The sequence below is a fragment of the Phyllostomus discolor genome, chromosome 9 (assembly GCF_004126475.2).
Source record: "Phyllostomus discolor isolate MPI-MPIP mPhyDis1 chromosome 9, mPhyDis1.pri.v3, whole genome shotgun sequence".
Taxonomy (NCBI): Eukaryota; Metazoa; Chordata; class Mammalia; order Chiroptera; family Phyllostomidae; genus Phyllostomus; species Phyllostomus discolor.
The window spans coordinates 89,964,744-89,991,449 of record NC_040911.2 but is presented as its reverse complement, the minus strand read 5'-3'; the positions used below and the strand labels follow the sequence as shown (position 1 = coordinate 89,991,449).

The following is a 26,706-nucleotide window of genomic DNA, read 5'->3' as shown; positions in this document are numbered from 1 at the left end:
ATGTCATATGGTGTGCTTCACTGTGATATTGTTATGTTACAGAATTGCATGCTTAATAAAAGATTTGGCACCGATTACCAGCGGGGCGTTATTTGTGCCGGACCCCGTATCTTGTAGGCTCTTCCCCAGGGCGCACAGAATGCGGGGAAATCGCTCCCTGACGGTCAAAGTAAAATCCATGAGAACTGCCATCGCCACCCACCTGACTCAAGCAGCATTTTCGCAAACATGGGATTCAGAGGAAACTCCGCGATCCTCATGCCAAGCGGCTCGGTCAGGCGACAGTCTTTGTCCAGACCTGTGGAAAGAACGAGAACTGTCGGAAGGCGTGTGCCCCCGAGTCACAGGACGTCCAGTCGCTGACAGAACAGAAGACGATGAAGAACGAACACTGGAAAAGGCATCAAGAGATGAGTCACGCTCCACCGAACTCGCTCTGACACCAGAGAACCGTTGTGTTAAAAAAAGAAAACACCTCCTTTGAGCTCTCGAATGTTTAATTTCAAAAACTGATACCTTTGATGGCTTCTATTCAAGGACTTCCTTATAGGGAAACGATGCCAAGGCCTCCTCTCGCCCCCACGCTCTCCCAGCCCGCAGCAGCCTCCCCACTCCCCACAGGCAGCCTTCCCGAGGGCCGACACCCACACCCACACCCACACGGTGTGAACACAAAGGACAGACACCTCCTGCGGGTCTGCGGCAGCCTTCGCCTCTGCAGACCGCAGCTCCTTGGAAGCCAGCCCGCTTCCCAGGACCCCTCTCTCCTGCTGCCCCCTCTGTCGCCTCTGGGTTTTCTTCCTGCCCCCTGGTGGTGGTTCCAGGACGACAGCCTATGAGCCCTGTTCTTCACTTGCTGTGTGAGCAACTACGAGGCCGTGCCTATGGACCTAAGCACCTGCCCGGGTCTCTCCTGGGTGCCAACACCAGAGCTGCTTGTCCGACTGCCTCCCGGGCAGTCCACTGCGCCAGGAGGACTCCTTCGATCCCCCACACCCCCTCACCACTTTACCGCCGGCCACTATGTAGAAACTGAACTCTCACGATACAGACGATTGCTGTACTGTGGTTTAGACTGTTCCCAAGATGTGGCATTAAAACAACTGCTTTAGAGCTCAGAGTTGAGACAGAAAAGGTCATTTCTCTGCTGTTCCCATGTAACTGTCTCTTTAAAGGTGATAATTCAGCTTGAAACTAAACTGACTTGGGTGTTTCCCTCCACCTCTTCCAGCTAATTTAGGGAAGTGAAGAAACAGAAAATATTTTAAATGTCATTCTGACTGAAGGAAAATCAGTCCAAATGAAAAACTTCTATGCAGCCAACACTGTCCCATCTGCATTACGGATTACCCCAGGAAACCCTGCTTTCAGGTTCCTGTTAAATCCTTACGAACAGGAGGTGGGAGCCTCCTCCCACACATGCTCACTCGGGCCGACTAGATGCAGACCCACCGGGAGGCCGCTGCGATCGGCAACTGGCTGTTCCTTCGCAGGGAGGCATCATGAATATAATGAGGGAAGATGGGCTCCTACCTCACCCCACACAAAAAAAATTAACTCAAAATGGATCATAAACCTATTAATGTAAACAGCCAAAACTATCAAAACTCTTCAAAGAAAACGTACGAATAAAATCCTCATGCTTGGGAGTCAGGCAATGGTTTCTTAGCTATGACACCACAAGTGACAAAAGAAAAAAACAGATGAACTGAACTGCTTAAAACTTCTGTATGGCAAATGATGCCATTGGAAAAGTGAAAAAAGCCAACCCACAGAACGGGATAAGTATTTACAAATCACACACCTGAAGAGAAACGTGTACGCACAATATATAAAGAATTCTTCCAACTCAATAATAAAAGGACAACACCCCCAAATTAAAAATGGGCAAAAGATTTAAATAGACGTTTCTCCAAAGAAGATGCACAAGTAGCAGTAAGAATATGAACAGGTGCTCAACATCATCAGTCATTAGGAAAACACAAATCGAAACCATAAGATGCCATGTCGTATCCACCAGGATGGCTACTGCACAAAGACAGACAATAACAAGTATTGGCAACTTCTGGAGAAACTGGAAATGCCCGCACACTGCTGGTGGGAATGTCCACCAAAAACCTGCCCATGAATGTTTACTGCAGCTTCGTGGACATCAGCCGAAATGAGGAAACCAACCCCAAAGGCCATCAGCTCACAGATGGTTAAGAATAATATGCGGTATACCCATATAATAAGTTATTCACTCAGCAGTAAAAAGAAATGAAGTGTCAACACGTGGTACAACACAGATGAATGAAAATGCCACGCTGAATGAAAGAAGCCCATCCCAGAAGACCACACGCTACACGATTCCATTTGCGTGAAACAACCAGAAGCGGCAGGCCTACAGGCCGGGTGGGGGGGGAGGGGAGGGAAGAGGAGTACATGCTGATGGGCACAGGTGATGAAAGTGTTCTAAATATTCAAAACTCGTGGTAAGGGTTGCATAGCCCTGTGAATATACTAAAAACCACGGAATTGCACATTTTCAATGGATGAGTTACACCTGAATAAATATGTTAAAAGCAAAAAAAAAAGAACATCCAAAGACAAAACCTCCCCTAAAACCTAATACCAAAAACGAATATTGTCTTCACGTAGGGCACACTATTCACAGAAAAAGTATGTACTTCTCGAGGGGGTGCATTTAGGCAACGATTTTCTCTACCTTAAGGGAAATAACCACGTTTCTCAAACAACAATCCAGATTCCTCCGTAACGTGGTATTTACTTCCTGGCCTCACAAGGCCATGGACGGCGTTCCGCCCAGTCCTCTGTGGGGAGGGAGCTCCAGGAACGGAGCGAGGGTGAGGTAGAGAATGCCACGCCCCCAGTTTCTGGACGGGGTGGAGGGACAGAGAAAAAGGCCTGGAGGGTAACATCTGAAATACTGGTAGAGAATCTTCCGGATGTCTTAGGAGGGTGGCTCTGGTGACGGTCATTAACACTTTTGATGTCCCGACGTGCTTCATGAACTCACGAGCAGACTTCACATGCTGTTACTGGGGGGAACCGATGCCACTCCTGAAGACATGAAGGGCCCGAAGGGACTATGCCCCAACTAACACTGCGTATCAGCGAGGGGACCAGAGAACGCGTAATAAGAGAAAGACATACCTCCCAGGGCATAGAGTAACTCCAACGCTTGAACCATCGACTGTGCTGGAGGGGGCTGTAAAAACATAAAAATCCTCCTAAGTTAATGTCTTCCGGTGATGGGTAATAATGTGACTATTTCCTGCTTAAACCCACTCTCCCCTCCACGAGCCCCAGACTTCCCCACCTCCAGGCTCCTGTTCCTGAGGCTGGCGCCCCTTGAAGTGTCCTTCCTCCCCTTCTCAGCGTCTTTCGTGCTGCTTGGCCTTTACTCTCAGCTTGACTGAACACTTCCCTTGGAAGCCCTTCCTCAGGCTTCCCCCCATGAGAGGTGGACCACCTCCAACTACTTCCTTGCTTTTCCTAAACTCTCACCACATGGTTCTAAATCTTACTGCACAGTCTCAGCCTCCCACTACACTGGAATACTGGCTGGCGGTGGATCTTTGCACCAGCCACAGCCCTGCTCCAAGCCTTGCCTATGAAGGGGTGATGGACACACGGGTGAATCTGAGCTCCTGAAAATAACAGAGAATGCCAGGTCATCTGACGTTAAGCCAAGCTGGTATCAGGACTTTCAGTCTGATTCTCTAGATCTTTCTAGATCTCTAGATTTTCTAGATCTCTAGATCCTTCCCTCCTTCCTTCCTTCCACAAATCTTTACTGAGCATCTACTAACTGCCAAGCACCATTACTATTTTCTGCTCAATTATTTTGTTTATAATAAGCCAGACGATAAAACTGCAGTACTTTTCAAACTGCATGGTTTTCCCTACATGCATTCACATAGCAAACATTTTAAGTACCACACTGTTTTCGTTCAATGCCACAGATGAAGACGGTGAATAACAATAAATAAAAGACACTGAACACAGCCAGGTAAGTGGCTCATGGCAAAGCCATAAACTGAACTCAGGCCTCATTTTTTCACTCTACCTCACCCACTGATGGCCAAGGAAGAAAGCTGTACTTTTAATGGCTGTGATGACCACACACACACACACACATACACACACACACGAGACATAATTCACCTCCCAGAGGGTATTTGTCGAACCATGGTTGACTAAACTGTGGAATCCATTCACTAGCCTTTCCTCAGTGCCTCTGACACCCAACTTTACAAAAGAGCAAAATGCACAGCACCTGCATGGAGGAGCGTGGTCCCTCTGGGGGACTTCTGCCCTGCGGGCATGGGAGACCCAACAGCCGGCAAAGCACCAAACTGGGCTCTGCAAACTCACAGACACAACTAAGGGAGTCTCTCTGTGACTCCTTTCGATGCTCGACCCTGTTTCCAGTCTCTCACCAAGTCCCCCATTAATTCTGCTCTTTGAATTTATCATCAACCAACAAAACAAAACCTCCCCCTGGACCCCACAAATCACAGACTTTGTATTTTCACCTAAACACTCATCCTCCGCAGCCACCAGCATCCCTCTACAGCCCCACCTGACTGGGGGTCACTCGGAAACACTGTTTAACACAGCTGAGAGGGCTGGGTGCGTAGAATTTTAGCTCGTTTTTCTCACTGTACGGTTTTCTGTTTTCACTGTTGCTTGTACCCACAGAAACTTCAGCAATTGCTTGGGACAGCTGGCTAACCTTCCAATGTGGTCATACTTATTCTATAAAATAAGCCATCTTCTTACCACTGGGCAAATGAACTGTTTTCAGTTCTTTGCTACTGTAATGAGTACTGCAAAATGTACAAAACTGCATGTACCCTGTGATTTCAATTGTGAAAAACACCACTTCAGGGGGAAATAACCAGAAGGGACTACAAGAAGATAAATTTGTATGTATTCTCCTAATTTCCCAGTTGTCCAATGTTTATGGTTTTCATTATTTATATTGTTTAATCTAATAAACAGTGATGCTATAAACATTATCACGTGGACATTTTTTGTCTTCTTGTGAATTACTTTTTCAGGAGAAATTTCCCTAAGAAGAAATTTCCCCGCATGTCCCCGGCTCACAACACGGCCTCCGTTTCCCTGGAAGCGAGCGGCCCCCTCCGAGGAAGGCCTCCGAGGAAGGCCTCCGTGAGGACTGAGACAGAGCACGAAACCAGCTTCCCGAACCGTGGGCTCTGGATGTCACTGTTTCTCTCTGTGTTTGCTGAGTGAATCTCAGTGGCGCCTCATAGCTGTTTCAGTCTGTACTCCTCTCTGTCCCAGAAAAGCCACCTATGTTCAGGCATTTCCCTCCCCTCAGCTTCCCCTTCAGTGGTTATTAGGTTTATTCTCACAGACGTCTGCCGCCTCTTCGGTTACTGAGACGCTGATCCATCACTGCGGCCTCTGTATGTTTTCCCTTAAATCCCACCCCTCACCCCAGATATCGGTTTTTCATAAGCTTTTACTTTGCATTTACTGTTCATCTTTTCTTTACAATTCCTTGTCTTGCACACCAATAAACAAAGGATGTATTTTCTCCATGCGTACAATGACCCACAGCTGTTTGCTTTGGGGGTGGGGGGAGTGCTCTCTCTCTGTTCCCTCACTTGCCCAGTTTACTGTGACATAGGTGACATTAGGGACTTGATTATCCAAGAACCCAGACCTGCCACACCATTTGCCAGTACGGCTGGGACAGAACAAAGTTAAAATGCAAGCCTTCAAATCATACAAAGTCAGGAAGAAAAAAAATGAGTATTTATTAACTAACTGACCTAGATACAAGAAGTACTTCATAAGCACAAGTGTAACAAGCCATCGAGGCAAAGACAGAAAGACTTTACTGTGGAGATGTTTAGGATGCCTGCACATTAAAAAATAATAATAAATTTAAAAATATAAATACCCAGAAAAACTATTCACAAGAAACACTGCAGACAAAGATTAATGTCTTCCACAGTCAAAGGACTCTTGAAAATCACTAACAAACACCAATCCTAACAGATAAATGGCTTAACAATGCAAAAGTATAAAGTGGACAATAAATTTTTAAAAACTATCTTATGAGAAATCAAAATAATAAGGCATGGATGGTATTTTTCCTACCTTCCTTTCTCCCTCCCGCCACCAACCGAATTAGCAAAGCTCTACAGGAAACACCACGGCGTGACGGGGGCAGGGCGCGTGGGGCCTTCCCGCGCCGCCAGAGCTCACGCCTGCAAAGCAGCCTGGCCACCTGCCAAGGGCCTACAGAGCGACTACGGCCCTCGGCCCAGGGACTTCCCACCTGGAAACCTGCCCTAGGAAGTCAGCAGAGACGCAACCTGCCACAAGAACCTCCCCCGCAGCTCCCCCCCAACTGTGATGTTCTCTCCTGCGGGCCCACCAACGTGCTCACCGTCCTGGGTCTCTCCTCCCCACCCTGACCCGGTGAAATCCCACGAGAGTTTCACGTCTCCCCTCTGGCATGACTAACTGGGCCGGGGGGCCCTGCCCCTGTCTCTCCAGCCCTGGGCACACGCACTGTCATTACCCGTTACTTGTCTCTCATCCCAGCAGGCAAGAACAGGAACGGTGTCTGCCTGATGTGGCTACAGTCCCCCTGTACCCTGCACAGCGCCCGGGCTGTGTGTGCACACAACGCAGGCGCTACGTGAAGAAAGGAAAAAGGCAAGGTGACGTGCTCCATCACAATGTCCTGACACCCCCCCGGAGCACCCCGGCCTCCCCGGGCCCCAGCAAAAGCAGGACTGACCGACATGAAGTGGAACCTGAGGACGTTGTCGATTCCCAGCGCCTTCAGCTGCAGGATGACGGGTGCCAGGTTGCTCCGCTGCATCTCGGGGACGGTGGACTGAGGCAGGTTGTCAAAGGCTTCCTCTGAGAACAGGAAATCAGAGCTGCTTGGGGTCAAATGTCACAATCAAATGAGATCGTTATGACAAAAGGACACTTTTCCTTCTCTAACAAGGGGCTCTAGGATTCCGGGATCAGATGTACATGGTAATATTACATAAAATAATATATCTTTATGAAGTTTGTCCTTTTATTTTAGGATGCTTTTTTAATGGGTTTTTTATCAGCAAAATTATAAATCAGAGCAAAAAGTATTTGCTGAATCACTGTAGGTACCCAGTGACCATTACCTCTGCTAGGGATAAGGTGAGTCCAAAAGGCAAATACAATACATACAAGCAAAGAACAATTTCAAAGTAAATTACCAAAACAGTAGCCAGAATATAACAAATGGCCAAGCCTTATAAAGAGCAAAACATGTCCAAATCCAACTTCCAAAGTCAATGAGCCAAGCACACGGGCCGCACTCAGACCCCAGAGGCTGCCCCAAAGCGACTCGTGGATGCCGACATGCACCTCCGGGAACAAAAGGTGACTTCTCACAGCAAAAAAAAAAAAAAAAAAAAAACAGGCACAGACGTGCCAGGGAGGGAGGGGCAGGAGGACGAGGCAGGGGGAAGAGAGACTTTGGGGGGTTTTCTTATAAAAGCGAGACAAAATGGGTGGGGGAAAAGGAGGAAGAGATTAAATCCATTTTGTACGTATTCAGAAAGCCTGTGGGTCACACAGAGAATTCTCCACCCACAAAAGCCTCCGCGCCAGTCACATTTAACTGTGCCCCCCCCCCCCACACGAGGGCAGCCCCACTTCCACTTCGGTCGCTGAGCTGCAGCGAACCAGAGAAGGAGCAAACCACACAGCACTGTCCCCGAAGAACCGCGGGAAGGTCTTCTCTGGGAAGCAGACGGCCAGTATTCCGTGGAGTGGGACACAGACCGCCAAGGGCATGGGTCTAACTGGAAGATCCTGGATACCAGGCAACAGCAGGAAGTTCCGAACAGGAAGGATACTGCCGTCGCCTTTCAAGAGCATCTGGGGAGTGGTTTTGGGGGAGCACAGGCAGATTTCCCAAGTCCAGTGCTAACCACGGGAGAAGTGAGGCTGCCAGGTAAGAGGACAACCCCACTGAGAAGACACCCAACAGGAAGTAGGTGCTTCCTAAGAGCTCAGTGACACTCAACTGGACCCCACGGAGGACCCAGTGTGGGAAGCACTGGGCCACGAGCTGCAGGCGCCACAGGCCAATGGCTCTGAGGAGCTGCAGTGATATCAAGGGGCTGGGACAAGACCAGAAACAGTGACCTCTGAGACCGGGTCCCAATGCGTGGTCCGCCCAAAGGGAAAGTGACACTGAGGGGAGGAAGGAGCCCAGTCATCGGAAGGCACCTTCGGTTGCTCAATTTGGGAGGTGCCGCTCGAGAGAGGACTTGAACGGTAAGGAGAATGTGCTGGGCAGAGGAAACAGCTCGGGGAAGGGCACCGAAGGCGTGAGGGCTGGGCGTGGGAACCCAGCAGGCATGGCCGGGAAGAGCGTGCTTCGGCTGTGAGGCAGCGTGGGGGAGGAGGAGGTGGAGAGCGGAGGAGGTGAGCGGGAAAAAGTCCTGGAGGTTCTGAGAACTTCTGAAGGGTTTCAGAGAAGGAGCACCGTGCTCAGAGCTGCGCCCGCTGGAAGCTCACTCAGAAACTGGTTGGCCCAGAAAGCCTAGGGGCTGGGTCTAACGCACCCTTACTGTCGATGGGCCCTCCCAACCACATCTCCTCTAAAAATTTCTCTTTCAGTGGAACTTTCTCTTCCCCTGAACTTCAGGACGCCTCTTTACTACCTCAGCTCTCCCCTTTCCACTCTAATCACTCCTTCTTAGCGCCTTCAGTGGTGGAAGGCCCTTGCATCTCTGGCCTCAGGTTCTGCCTTTCCCTCCCTCCCATGAATCCTTACCCCCCACCCCCCCACCCCCAGCCACGTACCTGTGCATTGCCCTGCCTCTGCCCGGTGTGCTGAGTCTAGTCTCCACTGCCAACCCTCCTGGACCCTGCTGGGCTGCCAGTAAGATCAGGACCAAACACTGATTGTGAAGCCCTCCCCAACAGGAAACCCCCTGCTCTCTGTTCCAAGGCTCATTCCTGCAGGGCAACCCTATCACACCACCATACACCCATCCATGTGTGGGTCTGCCTCCGCCCACAGGCTGTCAGTGACCACGTGTGGCCCAAGACCATGTCTCCCCTCGCCCTAGGGCTCCAAACCCTGGCACCGCACCTGGCACATAGCAGGTGCTCTGTAAACATTTGCCAAAAGAAAGGATGATGTCAATGACTGAACAGGAGCAATGGTAACCAGAAGGAAAGAGATAAATGATAAAAATAAAACCCCCGGATCTGGTAAGTGACTGTACCTGGAGACTGGACAGAGGCGGGAATTTAAAATGACGTGAAAACGAAGCCTGGACAATGGAGAGAGACCGCAGTGCCATCCCTCACACAGGAAGCACGGAGGAAGAAGGAAGCACAGAGGAAGAGCAGCCCCGGGGCACCCCTGTCTGTCGGGAAGGCTGTCTTCCAGCAGGAGAGGGGGCTCCTTAGGAGCCAGGGCAGTCCTGATGCTATTTACCCTGCTCCTTCAGAACCAGCATGGTGCACAGCACAGAGCAGGAGTGAGCAACTGCTTGCTGTCTGTCAGTGCCTCTCAGGACAGACCTTGCCACCTTAGCCCTGCAAAGACACTCTGACCAGAGGTGAAGACAGAACCCAAGGTGGGGCCCCACTGGGTTCAAGGCTCCCAGAGCAAGAAAGCAGCACAGTAAGATAAGGGAAAGATAAAAGGGACACACGGCCTAAGCTACAGGGTCACACGGCTAAAGAGAGGCCTAGGCCCAAACAGTAGGTTAGAACAGGGGTGGCAAATAATTGGTGACTCATGGGCCAGCTTTGGCCAATAGGGGGCGGTGGGGAGGAAGTGCTACGTTTAGGGTGAGGAGGGTGGTGGGGGCCAGGTTCCAGAGGGACACGAGAGGGGTCAGGATCTGCTGTGAAACCCTGCCCATGGAGGGTAAACATAACACGCTCCAGAGCCCAGGCCGGCCAAGAAAACCGAACACCCTTCACGAAAGCCGCACTAACCTGTGTAAAGGCGGTAGCACTTCCCCGAGCGGTTGCGGCCGGCACGTCCCGCTCGCTGGTTGGCCGACGCCTGGGACACTGGGACCACCACCAAGCACTCGATGGCCGTCCGGGGGTTGTAGGCCCGGAGTTTCACGAAGCCACAGTCGATCACATACACAACCCCGCTGACCGTGATGGAGGTTTCCGCCACATTGGTGGCCACTATCACCTGGGTTCCCCACGGAAAGGGGAGTAACACGAAGAGTTACTTGTTTTTTTTTTCACTTTTAATAAACTATTCAAAAATCCTAAAAGATGGAAAGATATTTCTGACATGGCAGAACCTTTAAGAGGCAGTGTGGTATACTTTTTGTTGCATTTTAGGGTCGGGGTGCCCTGGGTCTGAATTCTCCCAGACCCTGGGCATTTGGACAAATTCACTGACCTCCTGAGCATGATTCCTCATCAACATAACATTTACCCCCCGCCCCCAGGGTTGGGGGAGTTAAGTATAAAATACATACAAAGTGTCTAGAGCCTGGTCCTTCACCTGTAGTAAATATTCCACAAATGCTAGTTTTTGCCTTTTGCACAGCTGAAGTAAATCACCGCCCTGTGCACGTATATTCATTTATTCACTCACATTCTAGCTACTTCTGAGGGTCTGTGCTTTGCCAGGCACTGTGCACAGTGCTGGGGTGCACAATGAACAAGAGAAGACCCCTGCTCTCCCAGAGTCTGGCATGAGTGTCTGGGGGAATAAGTAATGATCATAAACAGGTAGGTAATTTCAGAGAGTGACAACTACTATGAGGAAAACACAACTGGGTAAGAATATAACATTGCACAGTATTTAAGGTGTTTATTACACATTGTAATAACGGGGTTTGCTTTGTTGGATCGGATGGCCAGGGAAAGCGGCCTAAAAGCTGACTTGGAGCTGAGACCTGAGTAACGAGAGGCAGCCGGCCCTACAGAGATCCCGGCAGAAAAAACGGTGGAAAGGAAGGAGAAACGGAACCCAGAGGAAGGACAGACGAGGTTGGAGGGGGGCAGAGAAAGGCCGTGTGCGGCCTCTGGGCCACCGTGAGGTGCCTGCAGTTTACTCCCAGTGCACCGGGGCGGCCCTGGAGGACTTGAAGCAGCAGGGGCGTGTACAGACGGCACTTAGAGCTTTTTAAAGGCACCTTTTCATTGATCCTTTCATTAAAACCTTCCTACCATTTTTATGTGTAGACATGTAAGATTTTGTGCTATAAAACCATCCATCTAAAAGTCCTTATTATCTATGTTTTATGGCTGAAACATCTGGACTTGTGGCCGAGGAGCCCAGGCACAGACCCCAGGCCTCTTGACAGGTCACGTTTCACTGGGCAGCCTCAAGTTGCTCCATCCCGGTGGCCAGGCAGCTGAGAGCGCCCTCTTCCAAGTGGTCTGAACCGGGAACGCAGCATCGGCCATCCCTAAGCTACAGTACTCCCTGCCACTTGCTCACACATAGCTCCTGTGAGCCAGCTCCAGGCCAGTTCTGGGCCTTCCTCGCCCAACGGAAGGGAAAGAGGAGTAAGGCCCAGGGGAAGGTGAGCGGGAAGCACGCTGGCTGCCTGCTGGTTCCTTCAAACCAATGCTTCCCACCACACCCTTCCACACCCCAATTTCAATGCTTAGTATTTCTTAAGCCACACCTTGAATTAATTGACTTAAACTTGGCTCTACAGGCAAAATGACGCTTCAAACAAATGGTTTAGGAAACACTTACGGTAACAGATTCATTGCTCCCAATTAACCACAATCCAGCAGCACGGTCCTTCAGGCCCAGGTAGCATTGTGTCACGGGACAACAGTAGGCGGCAGGAAAGAGCCCAAGAAGTCACCTGCTCTGTAACCACCGTCAGGGCGGCACCGCTGCAGGTTCCTTTCCAACACAGTATTTACTGTGAGCCTTTAGACCGAGTGCACAGAGACAGGGACCTAAAATTCTTCAAAAAACCTGCCTGTACACCAGGTTTCATTTCAATCTAAAAAAAGAATCTTTCCAGGGCACAGCAAAGGGGCACCAAAATGACTACAGATGTGGCAAACGCCGTGGGTCATCGGGTGAGTCTCACCTTCCGGACACTGGGTGACACCCTCTCAAAGACTTTCATCTGCTCGAAGGAAGGCAGCCCTGCGTACATGGGGAGAACCCGGAGGTGTCTCTTCATCCCCGTCCGACCCAGGGCGCGGGCCTGCTCGATCAGCATGGACACCACGGTTTCCACCTCCTCCTGAAAAACACCGACCCAGGGACCCAGGGAACCACGGTCAGTCTGAGGCCCGTCCCTTCCTCACGTGAAGGAAATAGAAGTGTGGATGAGGATTTAACTGTGGTCGGACTCAGGACTTCCAGTGCGACCACATTTCACTCAGGGCTGGTGTGCGATCAATCGCCACTGAACACTGGTGCCTGCGGGGTGAGAATCCGCAACAGCCGGATCACTCAGAGAAATCTGTTCTATCTGCACTAACTAGAAGGGCTCCTAATAAACAAACACAATGACTATTTAACTCAACCGTCTGGCACTGTGACAAAGCGCTGCATACATACGGACAAGTTGTGGCATATACTGACCACGGAAGACGCTCGACAGTGGAAAAGACCGTAGCCAGAGCGTAGTTCTGAACAGCGTTACAGCCCTGAGTGAGCACCTGGGCTCGTGCAGCTGTCCTTCCAGTGATGGGCCCGCTTGGCACCCTCAGGACAAGCTACAAAGGTGTCACTGAGGAAGAAGCATGTAGCAACAGCATGCACACACAAAATGCACGCAGTGCAATGTTCAATTTTAGGAAGCAAAACAGCTTGTTGAATAAAGTATGTAATACCCTCTGGAATCAGCTAATAAATTGAAAGTACCTTTGACCCTCTGCAAGCAGAACAGGCAGGAGCCAGTGACTCCGTAACAACGTAGTCAGTAGAAGAATGCCGTCAAACCAAACAATTTCTCCTTTTGCAATAAAGTAACCACAGAATACAATAAAACATGAAATAAACAGCTAAGCAAAGTAACAGGCCTCTGTATTAATTCTGATGCTGCCTTAACATGTCTGTTCACTACAGAACACAGGTCCAGTGGAATTACCTGGCCAGTCAGAAATGCTAATATGTCTCCATCTCCCTCCGTCTGGTGAATTTTCATCACGGTTTCTACAGTTGATTTGATATAATCTGGAACAGGACTGAAAGATATAAGAGATCAAGTCATCACTAGAACATACACACTAGTTACAGATCAATAACCCTGGTAATCTGGCAGCAGCATCTCATGGAATTTAGTACGGGCCTGCCCAGCAGTATCAGTACATGAATAAATAAGTGTCCACTTTCTTCTTTTTTTAAGTGCAGCATTTAAAAATGATTCAAAATCACATTTTAGCTATGATTTTTTGCTTGATTTGTAAAGGAATAAAAAGGACAGGCCCACACACACCAATGTGCTACATCCTCAGCATGCAGAGCTGCCCGGCCAGCAAAAACGGGGCTGTCCCCAGGGCCAAACCCCACCCCTGCCCACGTGCCTCCTGTCCACTGGGAGCATGTGGGGGGAGGGAGATGGAACCGATGGGGCTGCTGCCGGACCAGAACGACTCAGAGGTCGAGCCCACAACTCCCTGGATTTATCCCCACTGTCTTTGTCTACCCAGTGACTTGGGGTAGGAATTAGGATGACCCATTTCCTGCCCAAGAGGGCTCCTCCCAGAAATGTCAGCCAGGCCTCCTAGCTAGGACGTAGAGAGCTGAGGACCAAAAGACAGAACCAAAGGATGCAAGTCGCCAATACCACCCGCACTGACAGCAGTCTCATAAACCCGAGTTCTGAACACCGCCGGCCCCTCCTTCCCCCATCCTCCTTACCACTCTGCTCTGTCCCTCTGAGCTACTGACCACGGGTTCACAGAAACGCGCCCATCAGTGTCAAAAGTTTAAACTAACTTTGGCAGTGACACGGAGCCAGGTTCCAGAACACCAGGTCAATGACAGAAGACACAAAACAATGACAGGAGACGCAGAAGAGGAGGCCCCTCCTCACCAGCCTGGCACGCTGCCCTCAGAGAACATGTGCTTGCTGCTCCTTCCACACACAGGCCTAGCTTTCCAGTCCCCACCGATAAACACTTGGGAATCGCCAAACCTTTGCAGATAAAAGACGTCCACTGGAAACGTCCGCCCTTCCACTGTAAGGGTCACACACGTGTCCCTGGTGGGGTCGCTCGTTTCGTTCTGATTAAAGAAATCCCGAAATTTCTAAAATAATAATAATAATAAATAAATAAATAATAAAAAAATTTCAGTTCTTCATTCCTCTAAAAAAAATGGTTCACAGTAACCCCAGGAAAAAGAACATGATACCAACTGGCAGAGCACGGGGCACAGGAGGAATTGAAGACATAAAATAAAGACTACAGGTTGCAACACAGTTATTAAAAATCATTTTTATTATTGCAATTGTGAGGAGTCACATTTCCATGACAGGCTCTTTACTAAGGTTTGATAAAATAATAAAGGTCAGACTTCAAAGCTGTATTCACTGATACATGTTAAGTAAACATGGAGCTATGGCATTATTCATCTTATCCTATCCCCTGTATTTCATGTAACCGAAAATTGAATCAAAAGGTGTGACTCAAGTTAAACAGAGGCTAAAGCAGGCTGATGTGCACTTCTGACTGGAAAGCAAAGATCCGGTCGCACGAGGCCATCGGTTTATAAAGGACACTAGTACTTCTGCGACCAGCAGGCATGTTCCTGGCACCGCAGTTAGACACACAGGCACTGTACCTCCCCGTGGATTTCAGCTGTTTCACGGCAGGGGCAGTGTCTTCTCCATGTTTAAACGCCCCACCGGAGCGGGCACGGCACTCTGCATGGGGAGGCCATCCATGAGATACTGCTCTGACACTCCCACAGCGCCCTGTCGGGAGACGTGGCTCTTGACGGTTCCTCCCAATAGGTGGTGGCCACATCCTCCTCCATGCACTTGACCACCAGACAGGCAGTCTACAGGGAGGCCTGCAATGAGCGTGCAGGCCAACACGGGGACAGGGAGACACTATCAAAGGTCCCCTCTTAGGGAGTGTCGCCCAAGACACACGGAGCAACGGAGCCCGAGAAGAGCTCAGTGACCAGACTCGCTGGAGAGTGAGTGCTGGGTGGGAAGCTGCTGTGCCAGTGGCCGAGGGGACACAGACGTCCCACTAGGTGGAGTGAGTCAGTGTCTGGTTCTCAACCACCTTCCTGTTCCCCAACCGTATGCCAGCTCCCCTGAGGCCTGGCATGCGTTTTCACCCTCCCAGCAGGCCTAAGGATGTGACCACGAGTCCCATCTTTACTTCCCCCGGGATCTTCACTAAGCATGCCCATGCCTGCTCCAGGAATCCGGTGGCCCAGGGGTGCACAGCATCGAACACAAAATGAATGGGCTTGGAGGAGCGTTTCTGAGAGAGTCAACAGGATTGAGCTGCAAAATCCAGATACTACACGTTAACCTCGAAGCTGTGTTTAAGAAGAGTAGGCACAGACATGGAAGCGCCTCGTGCCAGCAGAAGCACTGCCCTGTGCTGGGAAGAACCACAGGCCCCACTCCTCCTTCCCTCTGGGGAAAACGCCCTCCGAGTGGCCACAGCCCTCCTGTGCCCTGTGACATGCACAGCACAGGCACGCTAGAAGGGACGCACGCACAAACAAGTGAGAAGGGACGCCCCCAATGCCTGGAAATGATGAATAATCCAGGGGCAGGAGAGCCAAGAACCAACCATAATGTACAATGAGGCAGAATTACTAAGTAACCAGAAGAGCTGCCAGTTACAGCTGGAGAGAGGGACAGGTCAGGGCCGGCTCTCGGGGAAGGCAGCACAGAGGGGCAGGCTCCACGGCTAAGCCTTAACGGGCGACCAGGAAGGGGAAAGACACCCATCTGTAGTCCAAGGTCTACAGCAGACCAGCCTTGGCTCTGAGTTACCCTCGTCTACAAGATGAACAGACACTACCTACCCTGCAAGACTGTTGTACAGTTCAGATAAAATGCGATCCAGGGTGAGTACACACTGAGCGACTGTCATCACTCGAAAGGGGCTCCAATGCCATGCTGTGGGGCACTATATGAGAGCGGCAAGGCCAGGGCAGTGGGACGGGCACTCCGTCAGACCTGTGCCCCGGATGCCTGGCTCTTGGGGCCCCTTTGGAGAAGCGCAGCTGTGATAAGAGACGGGAGGCCAGCAGACTAATTAAGGAAGGTGTTGTACCAGCTCAGAGGCGAGAGAATGAAAGTGTGCACTCAGGCGGGGCGGGGTGGGGCAGGGCGGGGCAGTGGGAAAGCAAAGCATTCCAGAGGTCATGACTGATGGGACCTGGCAATCAGGGGGTGTAAGCAATGGCCCAGGCTCCCTGTGGAGGACGGAGTTACTTCTCCCTCAGTCAGGCCCCCAAGCAATGGACGTTCTGGGCCTGAATGACTGTCACACTGAGGGAGGGACTGCCATGGAGAAGCTGAGTCGCAGAGTGGTAGGAGTCACAGGTCTACAAGTTTCGATGGCCTGCAACTAGCCAGCTGCTGGCAGCTCAGGCTGAGCACAGGCGCACAAGTCAAGGCGGCCACAAGCACAAAGGAGGTGGGCGGCCTGAAGGAGGAGGAGCAGCCCGCAGAGCAGTCTGAGGGGAGGCCATCGGGGAGGCCTCAGAGAGGGGACAGAGGCTCTGGAAGCTGCAGGTGGAGGAGGAGGATTTTTAGGAAGGCTCGACAGACAGGCTCTTTGGACCAAAAAGGCCAGCAGAACAGGGAGGGAGCTGATGCTGGTGGAGAGAACAGCCGCCCCTCGGCTGCTCAGGAATACGTGTGTTGAAGAGTTAACACAGAATGTCACTCTTTCAAGACATAAAATTCAGCATTAACTGAGAGGGCATAAGGTCCTAATCCTTGAGACCTTTGTCTTTTATCTTTACTTGGAAATATAAAATACACACAGAAAATTACAGGCTAGAAAGCAGATAAATACAGTATCAACAGTGCAAACATTGTGAGGCAGAATGAAGGGATCATCGGAATAGTGAAATGGATAAACCTGGAAAAGGAGAGTTAGGGTCAGGTTTGAAAGAGGCGGGGTCACAATGACACGCAGGAAACACAGCACGGCATAAAGGAAGGGGACAGCCTATGACATGGACTGTGAGTGATGTGGGCGCGCTGAGCTGTCCGCCCCGTTCGCCGCAGCTCCCTTCCCAGACACGCAGCAGTGGGCCCCCAGCAGCCAGGCCTAGGACACGTCCGCCCCGTGCCGCCAGCACATCTGCCTCGGCCATGCAGAGTGGTCCCCAGCGAGCACCGGACCCCAGCTAACCCCAAACTCCGTCCTTGGAATCTGGAAAGAGAAACCAGTTTCTTCCCAAGCAGCTGGACGTGTGACAAAAAAACTGGGAGTTGTCAGCAATCCTGTGCTCTGCCACGTGGATAGAAGCAAATGAGGGAAAAAAAAAAAAAGACAACAGCGTGTGATACAATGGTCAGTAAATACTTCGTATCACACCTGGTCATGCTTTCCGTAACTGCTCGCTTAATTAGGCTCACATTAACGAAGCAGATGCGCCAAGGAAGGCAACCACGGGCCAGCCCCTGGCACACTCTGCCTGCCTCTGCCTCCCAGCCGCAGTCACTGCTGTCCCCACCTGCCTGCTGAGGCACCTGGGGGCCTGGGCAGGTCCAGTGCAGGTGGCATCACCTATCCCTCCAGGCAGTGGGGCTTGGGGTCAGCCTGTCACCCACAGGTCCAGCAGCTGGGGGTCCAGGGACAGGTTCTGACACCCCTGGACCTCTCCATCAAATGCTACCTAAGCTACATCCTTCCCCGCTCCCGTGCCCACTCCCACTCCTCCCTCCCCCCACCTCTCCGGCCCATTCCATTCCTCTTCTTCACTCCCTTACTCTCACATGGGAACTGGTAAACCACACCCCACACGCATCCACACTCACCCACCCCACACCCTCGCTCCCACACAACTGACTCACCCCTCCCCCGGATCCTCCCCCCGCACACACAGACCTCACCTTCCCTGCACGGGCCAGGAAGGGGTGAAGGGTGACCGGCCCGGCCCATCCCACCCCAGGCGCAGCTGAACACCGCGGAGGTCGGCACGCCTGCATCACAGCATTCCCGCCGCGTGGCCAAGTGCCCCCACCCCACTTTCCCAGTTAAAAATCACTCCCAGACAGACCATCTACACCAACTACTGTAGCCAGAACTGGAAGGAGCTGCTTTTTAAAATCTCTGTCATGCCAAAAGACTATAAAAGGCAATGATGAGCAGTGAATATTACTTCGCAGTCATTCTAAGAACAGACTTGGACATGATGCTTTTCAAACACAATAAAAACTGTTGGGAATGCTTTTTTAAAGGGGAGGTGGGGACAGAGAGAAGGGGTAAAAGAGAGGTGTTCTGTACAACTGAGCCACAGAGGAGGCGACAGCAGGAGCGCTCTGGTATGGTCCTCGAAAGAGCATTCCAGCAGGTGTCGGGGGGAAGGGCACCCACGGAGCTCTGACCCCAAGGCCACCACGGGCAGACCTGAGACCACAGACTGCCACAGCCCTCGGGGAGGCCTGAGAACTAGGTCAGGGCACACGGGAGCCACCACTCATGCCAAGTCTTCGCTCTCCCCAGGTTACTTGCGACCTGAAGCCACAGGGAGGCCAGGGGCCACCAGTCCTTTCTCGTATCTCAGCTGGGCTGTAAAGCTGGCCTCCTGACTGCCATGTCCACGCCTCCCCTGTCTCTCCAACCCAGCACCGACGTGGTCTTTCAAGGGCCCACAGAGGGTCACGTCACATACCTCACACCCACCCAGCGGTCCCAACCAGCTGCTGGATGGTGTTCTTCCTCCTCTGGCCGGCTTGTAAGGCCTCCATCACCTGACTCCCACCAACCTTCCCGTTTTAACCTCCCACTGTTTCCTATTCAATCAAAATCCATTCCGCCCAGGGCACCTACTTTACACCAGATGCTGTTTTAGGTCAGAGGGATAAAATGATGAGGGAGGCTGTCAAAGTCTCCGTCTTTGGGGAGCTCACTTTTCATGCCAGGAGACACGATAAACAAACACCTGGGAGTGTGCATGGTGTCAAGTGGTGGTAAGTGCTCAGCAGGAAAACATAAACACATGAGAAGATGCGCAGCAACGGGGGCCGTATTCTACACAGAGGGGTCAAGAAAGCCTTCCCCGAGGAGGTGACGTCTGAGGAAGGCTGGAAGGAAAAGGGAGTGGAGCCACGAGAACAGCTAAGGGCAGAACGGTCTAGAAAGAGGCTCCCTCCCAGAGCAGAAGCTAGCTTGGGTTTTTCTGCGGAACAGCAAGGGACGGGGTGAGGCTGGAGTGTAAGAAACACCGGTGAACGTGGAGGCAGACCACCCCGTGTAGGCCCTGCAGGTAAGACGCCCCCTTACACTGGACTCCCAGCCCTGAGCACGCACGGTCTCAGGCCCCTGTGCTCTGCGCACGCTCAGGATGCCCTCCCCTCCCTGCCCGCCTGACAAACTGCTGAGCATCTTCCCAGCCCAACTGGGATGCCCCTCCTGTGAAAGCTTCTGGACACCCTCGAGCCAGCAGGAGTTAGGGAACCCCCACCCTGGCCGTCTCGGCGCCTTGGACACACTGAACTGTGAACACCTATTTATTTTATACATGCATGCACACACACACACGCGCACACACACACACACACACACACACATATAGCAAGAGGTCAAAATTACTTGTGGAGTTGAACTGCTGTTTGAACTAAAATATTAGTTGTTAAGAGAATAACAGAAACTTAACCATAAAAATTGTAACATGGAAATTATTATATGTACAGGGAAAACTTCACTTGTACATAAATTCTAAATAGGAATGCTATAGTCATAAATAAATGCAAGAAATAGAGCCTCATAGCAAAAAAAAAAAGAAAAGAAAAGAAAAAAGCAGCTGCCTGTGAGAGGAGAAACACAGTGTGTTGAGAAACAAGACAAGTTGGTGTTGTGAACTCAGTTAATTACAGGTTAAGTTCCACCCCAGGCAGCAAAGGAGTATCCGCCGATCCTATGGAATCTAGGTCACCCGATGGCCCCACGGGGACGGGAGGACACGGTGCCACAGAGGAGCTCTTGCTAGAGGTAACTTCCCACAGATACGGCCCACGATGCCAGGGCTCATGGCAGGTGGGGGGGCGGGGGGGGAATGTTCTCACCTCCGCATCCAGAGTGGCTGAGGCCACGATCAGTCGAAGATCCCCTCGCTTTTTCTGAATCTGAAAAGGAAGCGCCGTGAAACAATGGTCACTGTAAAATTTGTGGATGAGAGTTGGTAGCTGAAATTTTCATCACAATAATTTAATGTGAGTATTTTTGGGGGTGAGGGGGAGCTTACAGATGAAACAAGTCTCACCACAAGTTGATAATTATTAAAATCATAGGTAAGAATAGGATTTATCATTCTATTGTTTCTAATTGTATAAATATAAAAATTTTCCAAAATAAAGAGCTAAAATATTGTACATAAAGTATAAAGGGGCTTTAAGAATTGAATCTGAATTTACTTAAGTAAAACTGGGTCTCTGCATAGTCAGAATGTATCTGTACTGGATGGGGAAGCGGACTTACAGTTGTGAGTACACAAGACAGTTCATTCTTGAATTACTATTTATTAGTTATCGTGTTATTTTCCATATGAACAACTGTAAACCCACTTTTGCTCCACATATATATAAAGTGTAAATAAGTACTTTCAAAGCAAACAAACAATAAACAGTCACACCAAGACAGAAGCATAGGAAAAAGATATTAACAGTAATCAGAAGAAAGGGATCAACAAGCGTAGGAGAAGTGACGAATAAACCATAGCAAAGATATGTAAAAGCAGTGAGATTGTTGTTGCGTCTATCACGCTGGCAAGGATCTATGTTTTAAGACCAACGTTTAGTGTTGGCCAAGATGCAGCGAAATAAGCCCTGTTATCATATTGTTCCTCGGGAGGCAAGTACAGGATTTACCCGCATAAACATCAGAAGTCTAAATCTCTGGCCAAGGGGTAAAGTCACAAACACTAAGTCCTGTGCTAGTCCAGGGTCCCTGAGGACTGCTGGGCAGTGTGTGCACTGCACCAGGATGCCGGCTAAGGAGCCTCGGGCATCAGAAGTCAGTCCACCCCCCACTCCCCTAGCTGGGGGAAACTTCTAGTCTGCACTGAAGTACCTCAGAGTCTATGGGTGACCATGTGCCAGAGCCATCCTATGAGTTGTACATTGTCTTATTTAAGCCTCACAACAGCTGTGATACAGAACAGCAGCTCTGTGGGAAAGAAGTCCTCAACATGCAGGGGTTCGGTCCCGTGCAGCGGCCACTCGGCACGGCCACGTGACTGCGGACTGAATGTTTTACTGTACTCTGCTGTAGCCGATTTCACTCCAAGGCGTCAGGGCTCCACACAGGAAAGCACACCAGCGCACACACAGACACTCCCATGGTCCAGAATGAGCACGCCCGGCGGTCAGAGTGTGAACCCGGGCGGGCGGTCTAACCCAGAGTCGATGCTTAACCACTGCTCTGCCATTTCTTTCTAGACTCCCGTGACCAGGAATTTGTCCAAGGGAAACAATCAGAAAATACAAAAGAAATAAAAAAGCAGGAAGGTGGGAGAGGCTGGAGATAAGGCTGAAACAAGACTGGCCACGAGCCACAGCCACCGAGGCCAAATGATGGGCATATGGGGTTGTAAACGTCCTCTTTATCTGGGGCACATTTGAAACTTTCTTCAATAAAATGTTTTTTTAAAATAAAAGAAAAAAACAGGAATGCAGCAATTTCATTGCAAGGGTGCTCACTGTGACATTATCTAAAATACTTCAAATCCGGAAGCCCAACAGTTAAGGGAAAAATCTTTACGATTGAGATGCAATTATATAGCCATTAAAAATAACATCTTCAAAGAACACTTAATGACACAGAAAAACGATCTTGATGTGACATTGAGAGAAATATCCGAGACACAAATCAGCACACACAATCCAACCCCTACTGTGCCAAAACATGTATGTACACACGTGAGAAAGGAGAGAACACACCAGCATTCCACCAGTGGTTTTCTCTGAGTGGGTAGGATTAGGACTATGGATGAGGATGTGAAAATTTTTTCCTCTGTTTTCCTAATCAGGCAACAAAGCAAAACAAAAATTTAAAAGCAGATGCCTGGCAGCAGAGTCATACCTTTTTCAGCAAGCCGATGGCAATGTCTGTGTACAAGGTCCTCTCGTGGGCTTCATCCAGCATGATGGCGCTGCGAGTCGGGAGGAGGAGCTCGGTGAGCACCCAGACAACCCCCCCAGCCCCACACAGTCCCGTCCGGATCATGAGAGGGGCGACTGGGTGCTCAGCCCCCACGCAATCACCTCGTGTGGAAATAAAGCCGTGTCACTCCTCTCCGACAAGGAGGAAACTCTTAAGCTAATACAAATGGTGACATTAACATATCCTGGTGAAGAAAATGGTGTATTTATTGCTATCTTTAGAGTTCTACCACCCACACCCTGGCCAAGTGGCTCAATTGGTTGGAGCATCATCCTGTGCACTAAAAGGCTGTGGGTTCAATCCCCAGTCAGGGCACATACCTAGGTTGCAGGTTTAATTCCTGGTTGGGGTGTGTATGGGATGCTTCCTCTCTCACATCAGTACCCACCCCTTCCTCTCTCTCTAAAAGTCAATGAACACATCCTTGGGTGAGGATTCTTTTTTAAAACTCTCAAAAAGAGTTTACCACTTACACTGGATTCCAATAGGAATCCAGATTTTTTAAATCATATATATTTAAATTTTAAAATCAGATTAAAACTTGACTTTAAATATATAAAATACATACTATATAACATATAATAACCCCAGAGAGCACGTAAGAGCTGGAACAAGGTCCAACCACTTAGAAATTGTTAAGCTGCAGAAATTATAATCACACAAAGAGGCACACGATCGCAGGTGTGTTGCATGCGTACCAGGGACTCAAGTGGGACATCCTTTCCCAGAATCCCAGAGCCTCGGTCAGACAATTTTAAAGCCTGGAATGACGGACAAGACACACCAGGGGCAGAAGGGGCAATCATTTGGGCTCTGAGCACTGCAGCCCACAGAGGCTGCCCCGTCTGTGCTGTGACACTCCGGTCACCGGCAGTCCTGGACGTAAGAGGCGAACACATCAGCAGGTGTTCAAATAACCTATCAGGGACTGGGACTTGCCCCTCTCTGACTGTCTGTAAATTCTGAGGAAAACATCAGGGTCCACGCGGCCAAGGTAAGGACAAAAGCTTTAGGGCAGCTGTACACGGACGTGAGCCCCAGCTACCAACTCAACTGCTCTTCCGTGTGCTGGTGTGCTTTTGAAACTTCGGGAAAGCTATCATAAGAAAAAGACATTTACCTGTATTTTGTTAACAAAGGATCGACCATCATTTCCCTGACCAACATTCCATCAGTGAGAAACTAAAAAACAAAAACAGAAAAGGATTTAGAAATAATTCACTTATACTATGTTTTTTTATAGCTCAGAATTTTTGTATTGATGTTCAGATACAGTTGTCTCCATTTTCCCACCACCACTTCATACTGTAGGTTAATGATTCTTTTTTTTAAAGTTCAAGTGCACTAAACAAACTCTGCACTAGCATGCGTACAAGACAATCCCCATAAGGACAATGAGGAAATGCCCCAACATTTTAGTTATCAAGCAAGGGAACTGCCCACAAACAGGACTTCAAATGTGAGACCTCCAGCTGGGGTCTGAAACCCTGTCAGCTGAGTTTCACCTGCATTTCCCGTCTGAACACGGGCTACACCTCACTTCCTCTGGGCCGGCTCCACAGGTACTGCGGAACAGGCAGAGTAAAGACAGAGAGTAAAGCATTTCATAAACATTCATTAATCCTAAGGGGAGTAAAGACAGACCTGTGTCTGCCCAAGAAAATGCCATGAGTATACCTGTTCTTAAAATGTCCCAGAAACTAAGGGCTTGCAGCTCTGGAGGTAATCAACTTCAACCACAACTGATACCATTTGTAGGGAGGCTGGAAGGGACTGTGGTTAAGAACATGGGCTGTGGTGTCAGACTGCTGGGGGTTCAGATCTTGGCTCTACCTGTTACAAGCTGTGTGAAACTTGGGCAAGTTACTTACCCTCTCTGGACCTGGTTCCTCATTTGCAAAATGGAAGTAATAAAAAGTATCTACCTCAAAGGGTTATTGTGAGAATTAAGTAAAATAGTGGATGTGAAGTGTTCAGCACAGGAGCCGGTATATAGTGTTCAAGAGTGCCAGCTATTATCATTTAGGATTAATGAATGTTTATGAAATGCTTTAGAAATATGCAACAAGAATTAAATATTGTTACTCTTACCAAAAAACAGTTCAGTACTTCAAACAAGGCTAAGCATCTCCCTTGCATGTTGTATGTTAGTGTTTTTGCTTTTTCTTTACAAGAGCAAGATGCATTCCAGTAACATGTTTCCTGGAACTGGTACCAGCTGCCACGTAAACACCCGGAGTGACACTGGGAACCAGTGACAGGCCACCGGTTAAGAACTGAGTGCCTTGGAAGTATGACGAAACGGAATACAAAAGCTTTTCATGAAAGTTTTAAAAATAATCATTTGGTTATATAATCCACTGAAATTTATCTAAAAATTAGCTAGTTTAAATATATTTAATAGTACAGAGAAATATTCCCTTTACACAGTAAAATGATTGTAAAGGTAACAAAATACAAAATTTGGAAAACAAGGTCCATATTTTTTACAAATCACTACATTGCTCATTTAACTCATCTGATTATTTTCAATTTCCCTCTGTTGCAAATTGAGAGGTTAACTTAAGTTCAAAGAAGTAATTTTCATTTCATCAAAGCATTTTCATTGACGGTTTCAGAGTATTATTTGACTAGACTTTGATTCCAGCACAGCGGTACCCGGTAGGCACTGTTGAGTTGGCTGTATGCTAATTACTATTGGCACTAATTATTTTAATATTAGCACGCAGGTCAAAGAACACACACAGAGAATCCAATATCTTGTAAAAATTAGAAAGTTCTAACTAGGAAAATTAGGTTCTAAACTTTTATCAATTTGTACTACCTTGTCTCTGGTTTTAGGCCTTTAGTAGACAAGTTTCTGTATTTTAACAGCTGTGTGGATGGGTGGGAAAACAGTAAAACACACGTAAGAAAGGACAGCTTCGAGGCCGGGCTCTGCCACTGACGGGCACACGACACCGGCGAGTTGTTCAACCTCCCTGGTCCTCAGCCGCTTCATCCACAGAACCAAGGCCTCACTTCAAGGTCCTTCCAGGGCCACGACTCGAGGCTCCGTACCTCCCAGCAGACTGGAGGTGTCCCTGTGGTATGCTTTTAATTCCCCCCAAGTGATCGCCTTCCCTATTTACAACAGGAAAAGCCGCCCGAGCGCCTCACCTTAATTCTGGTGGCCAGCGGGTCGGTGCAGTCGTCGAAGCGGATGCAGTAGCCCACCTCGTGGCCCAGCACGGCGCCCCTCTCGTCAGCCACTCTCCCGGCGACCTGCGGGGAGAAAGACCGACCAGGCTCGAGGTGGACACACAGAAATGACCGCACAGAGCGCACACTACGGAAAGCCTGTGGGCCACTTATTTTTTAGATTTTATTTATTTATTTTTAGAGAGAGGGGAAGGGAGGGAGAGAGGGAGGGAGAGAAACATCGATGTGGGAGAAAGAAGTATCAACTGGCTGCCCCCTGGGCCTGCCCCAACCACGGACCTGGCCTGCAACCTGAGGATGTGCCCTAACCGGAAACTGAGCCAGCGACCATTTGACCCTTTGACCCTTCGCTTTGCAGGACAATGCCCAACCAACTGAGCCATGCCAGTCAGTACTGAGGTCAGTTATTTTTAAATAGCATGTGAACACAGAAGAAAATGCAAAGAAAAGGGGCAGGTTATTAGAGAACAAGTATGATAACCTTATGATTTATTAACTTTATATATCCCACCTCATTCCAGAATCAACTGGAGACAACTTATAAGAATATTCGCGGCACAAATGGAATCACATAAAGATCTTACAGATCAGGATCAAAGAAATGACAGATGAAACGCAAAAGATCCAGGCCAATGAGAAAATTTTTAAAACACAGATATGCCAAAGCTACTTAACTTGAGCTACAAACTCAGCTCTAAATTTCCTGCAGGCCAAAGCCAAAAGGAAAGCAGAAGAAATGACAAGAGTCACTCTGTTCCTCCAGCCTTCTTCAGTACACCAGCTGGGCACAAAGCTTCATGTCTTCTGCCCTGAAATAAGGCACCGTTCACTGGCCCCCGGACCATGAAGGCAGGAGGACAGCAACGATCAAGTTCAATACCAGGCCAAACTCATTTTCTCTTTGGAGGCAAAGGAACAGTGTTCCAGAGCAAGGGAACCTAAAACAAGGTGCCGCAGTGTCCCAGCTACCAAAACCATTAAAAAAAGGAAACAAAGACAAGAATGCAGATTAAAAATAACCAAGGGCAGATGAGCCGATGAGAAGATTGACCAAGGATTCAAGTTAACGTAATAAAGGAACACTAGAAAACAAAATGCATAATACATTATGAAGCCCATAAATTCGGTAGACTTTTCACCCACCGATACATGACAAATGAGAGGTGAGCG

General features: G+C 49.4%; 1 protein-coding gene across 2 annotated transcripts in view; it reads right to left on the bottom strand.

Annotated features, from left to right (window-relative positions):
- DHX35 (DEAH-box helicase 35) overlaps window positions 1–26,706 on the bottom strand; it is a 69,293-nt gene that overhangs the window by 26,907 nt on the left and 15,680 nt on the right. For both annotated transcript variants that reach the window (XM_036009832.1, XM_028524199.2), the window contains exons 5-15: window positions 25,495–25,599; window positions 23,456–23,517; window positions 22,255–22,324; window positions 20,241–20,300; window positions 14,160–14,272; window positions 13,110–13,206; window positions 12,099–12,257; window positions 10,009–10,219; window positions 6,791–6,915; window positions 3,157–3,211; window positions 203–298 (exon numbers count right to left, since the gene is read on the bottom strand). In XM_036009832.1, the coding sequence (XP_035865725.1) occupies window positions 203–298; window positions 3,157–3,211; window positions 6,791–6,915; window positions 10,009–10,219; window positions 12,099–12,257; window positions 13,110–13,206; window positions 14,160–14,272; window positions 20,241–20,300; window positions 22,255–22,324; window positions 23,456–23,517; window positions 25,495–25,599 (1,153 nt within the window). The remainder of the gene's footprint in view (window positions 1–202; window positions 299–3,156; window positions 3,212–6,790; window positions 6,916–10,008; window positions 10,220–12,098; window positions 12,258–13,109; window positions 13,207–14,159; window positions 14,273–20,240; window positions 20,301–22,254; window positions 22,325–23,455; window positions 23,518–25,494; window positions 25,600–26,706) is intronic.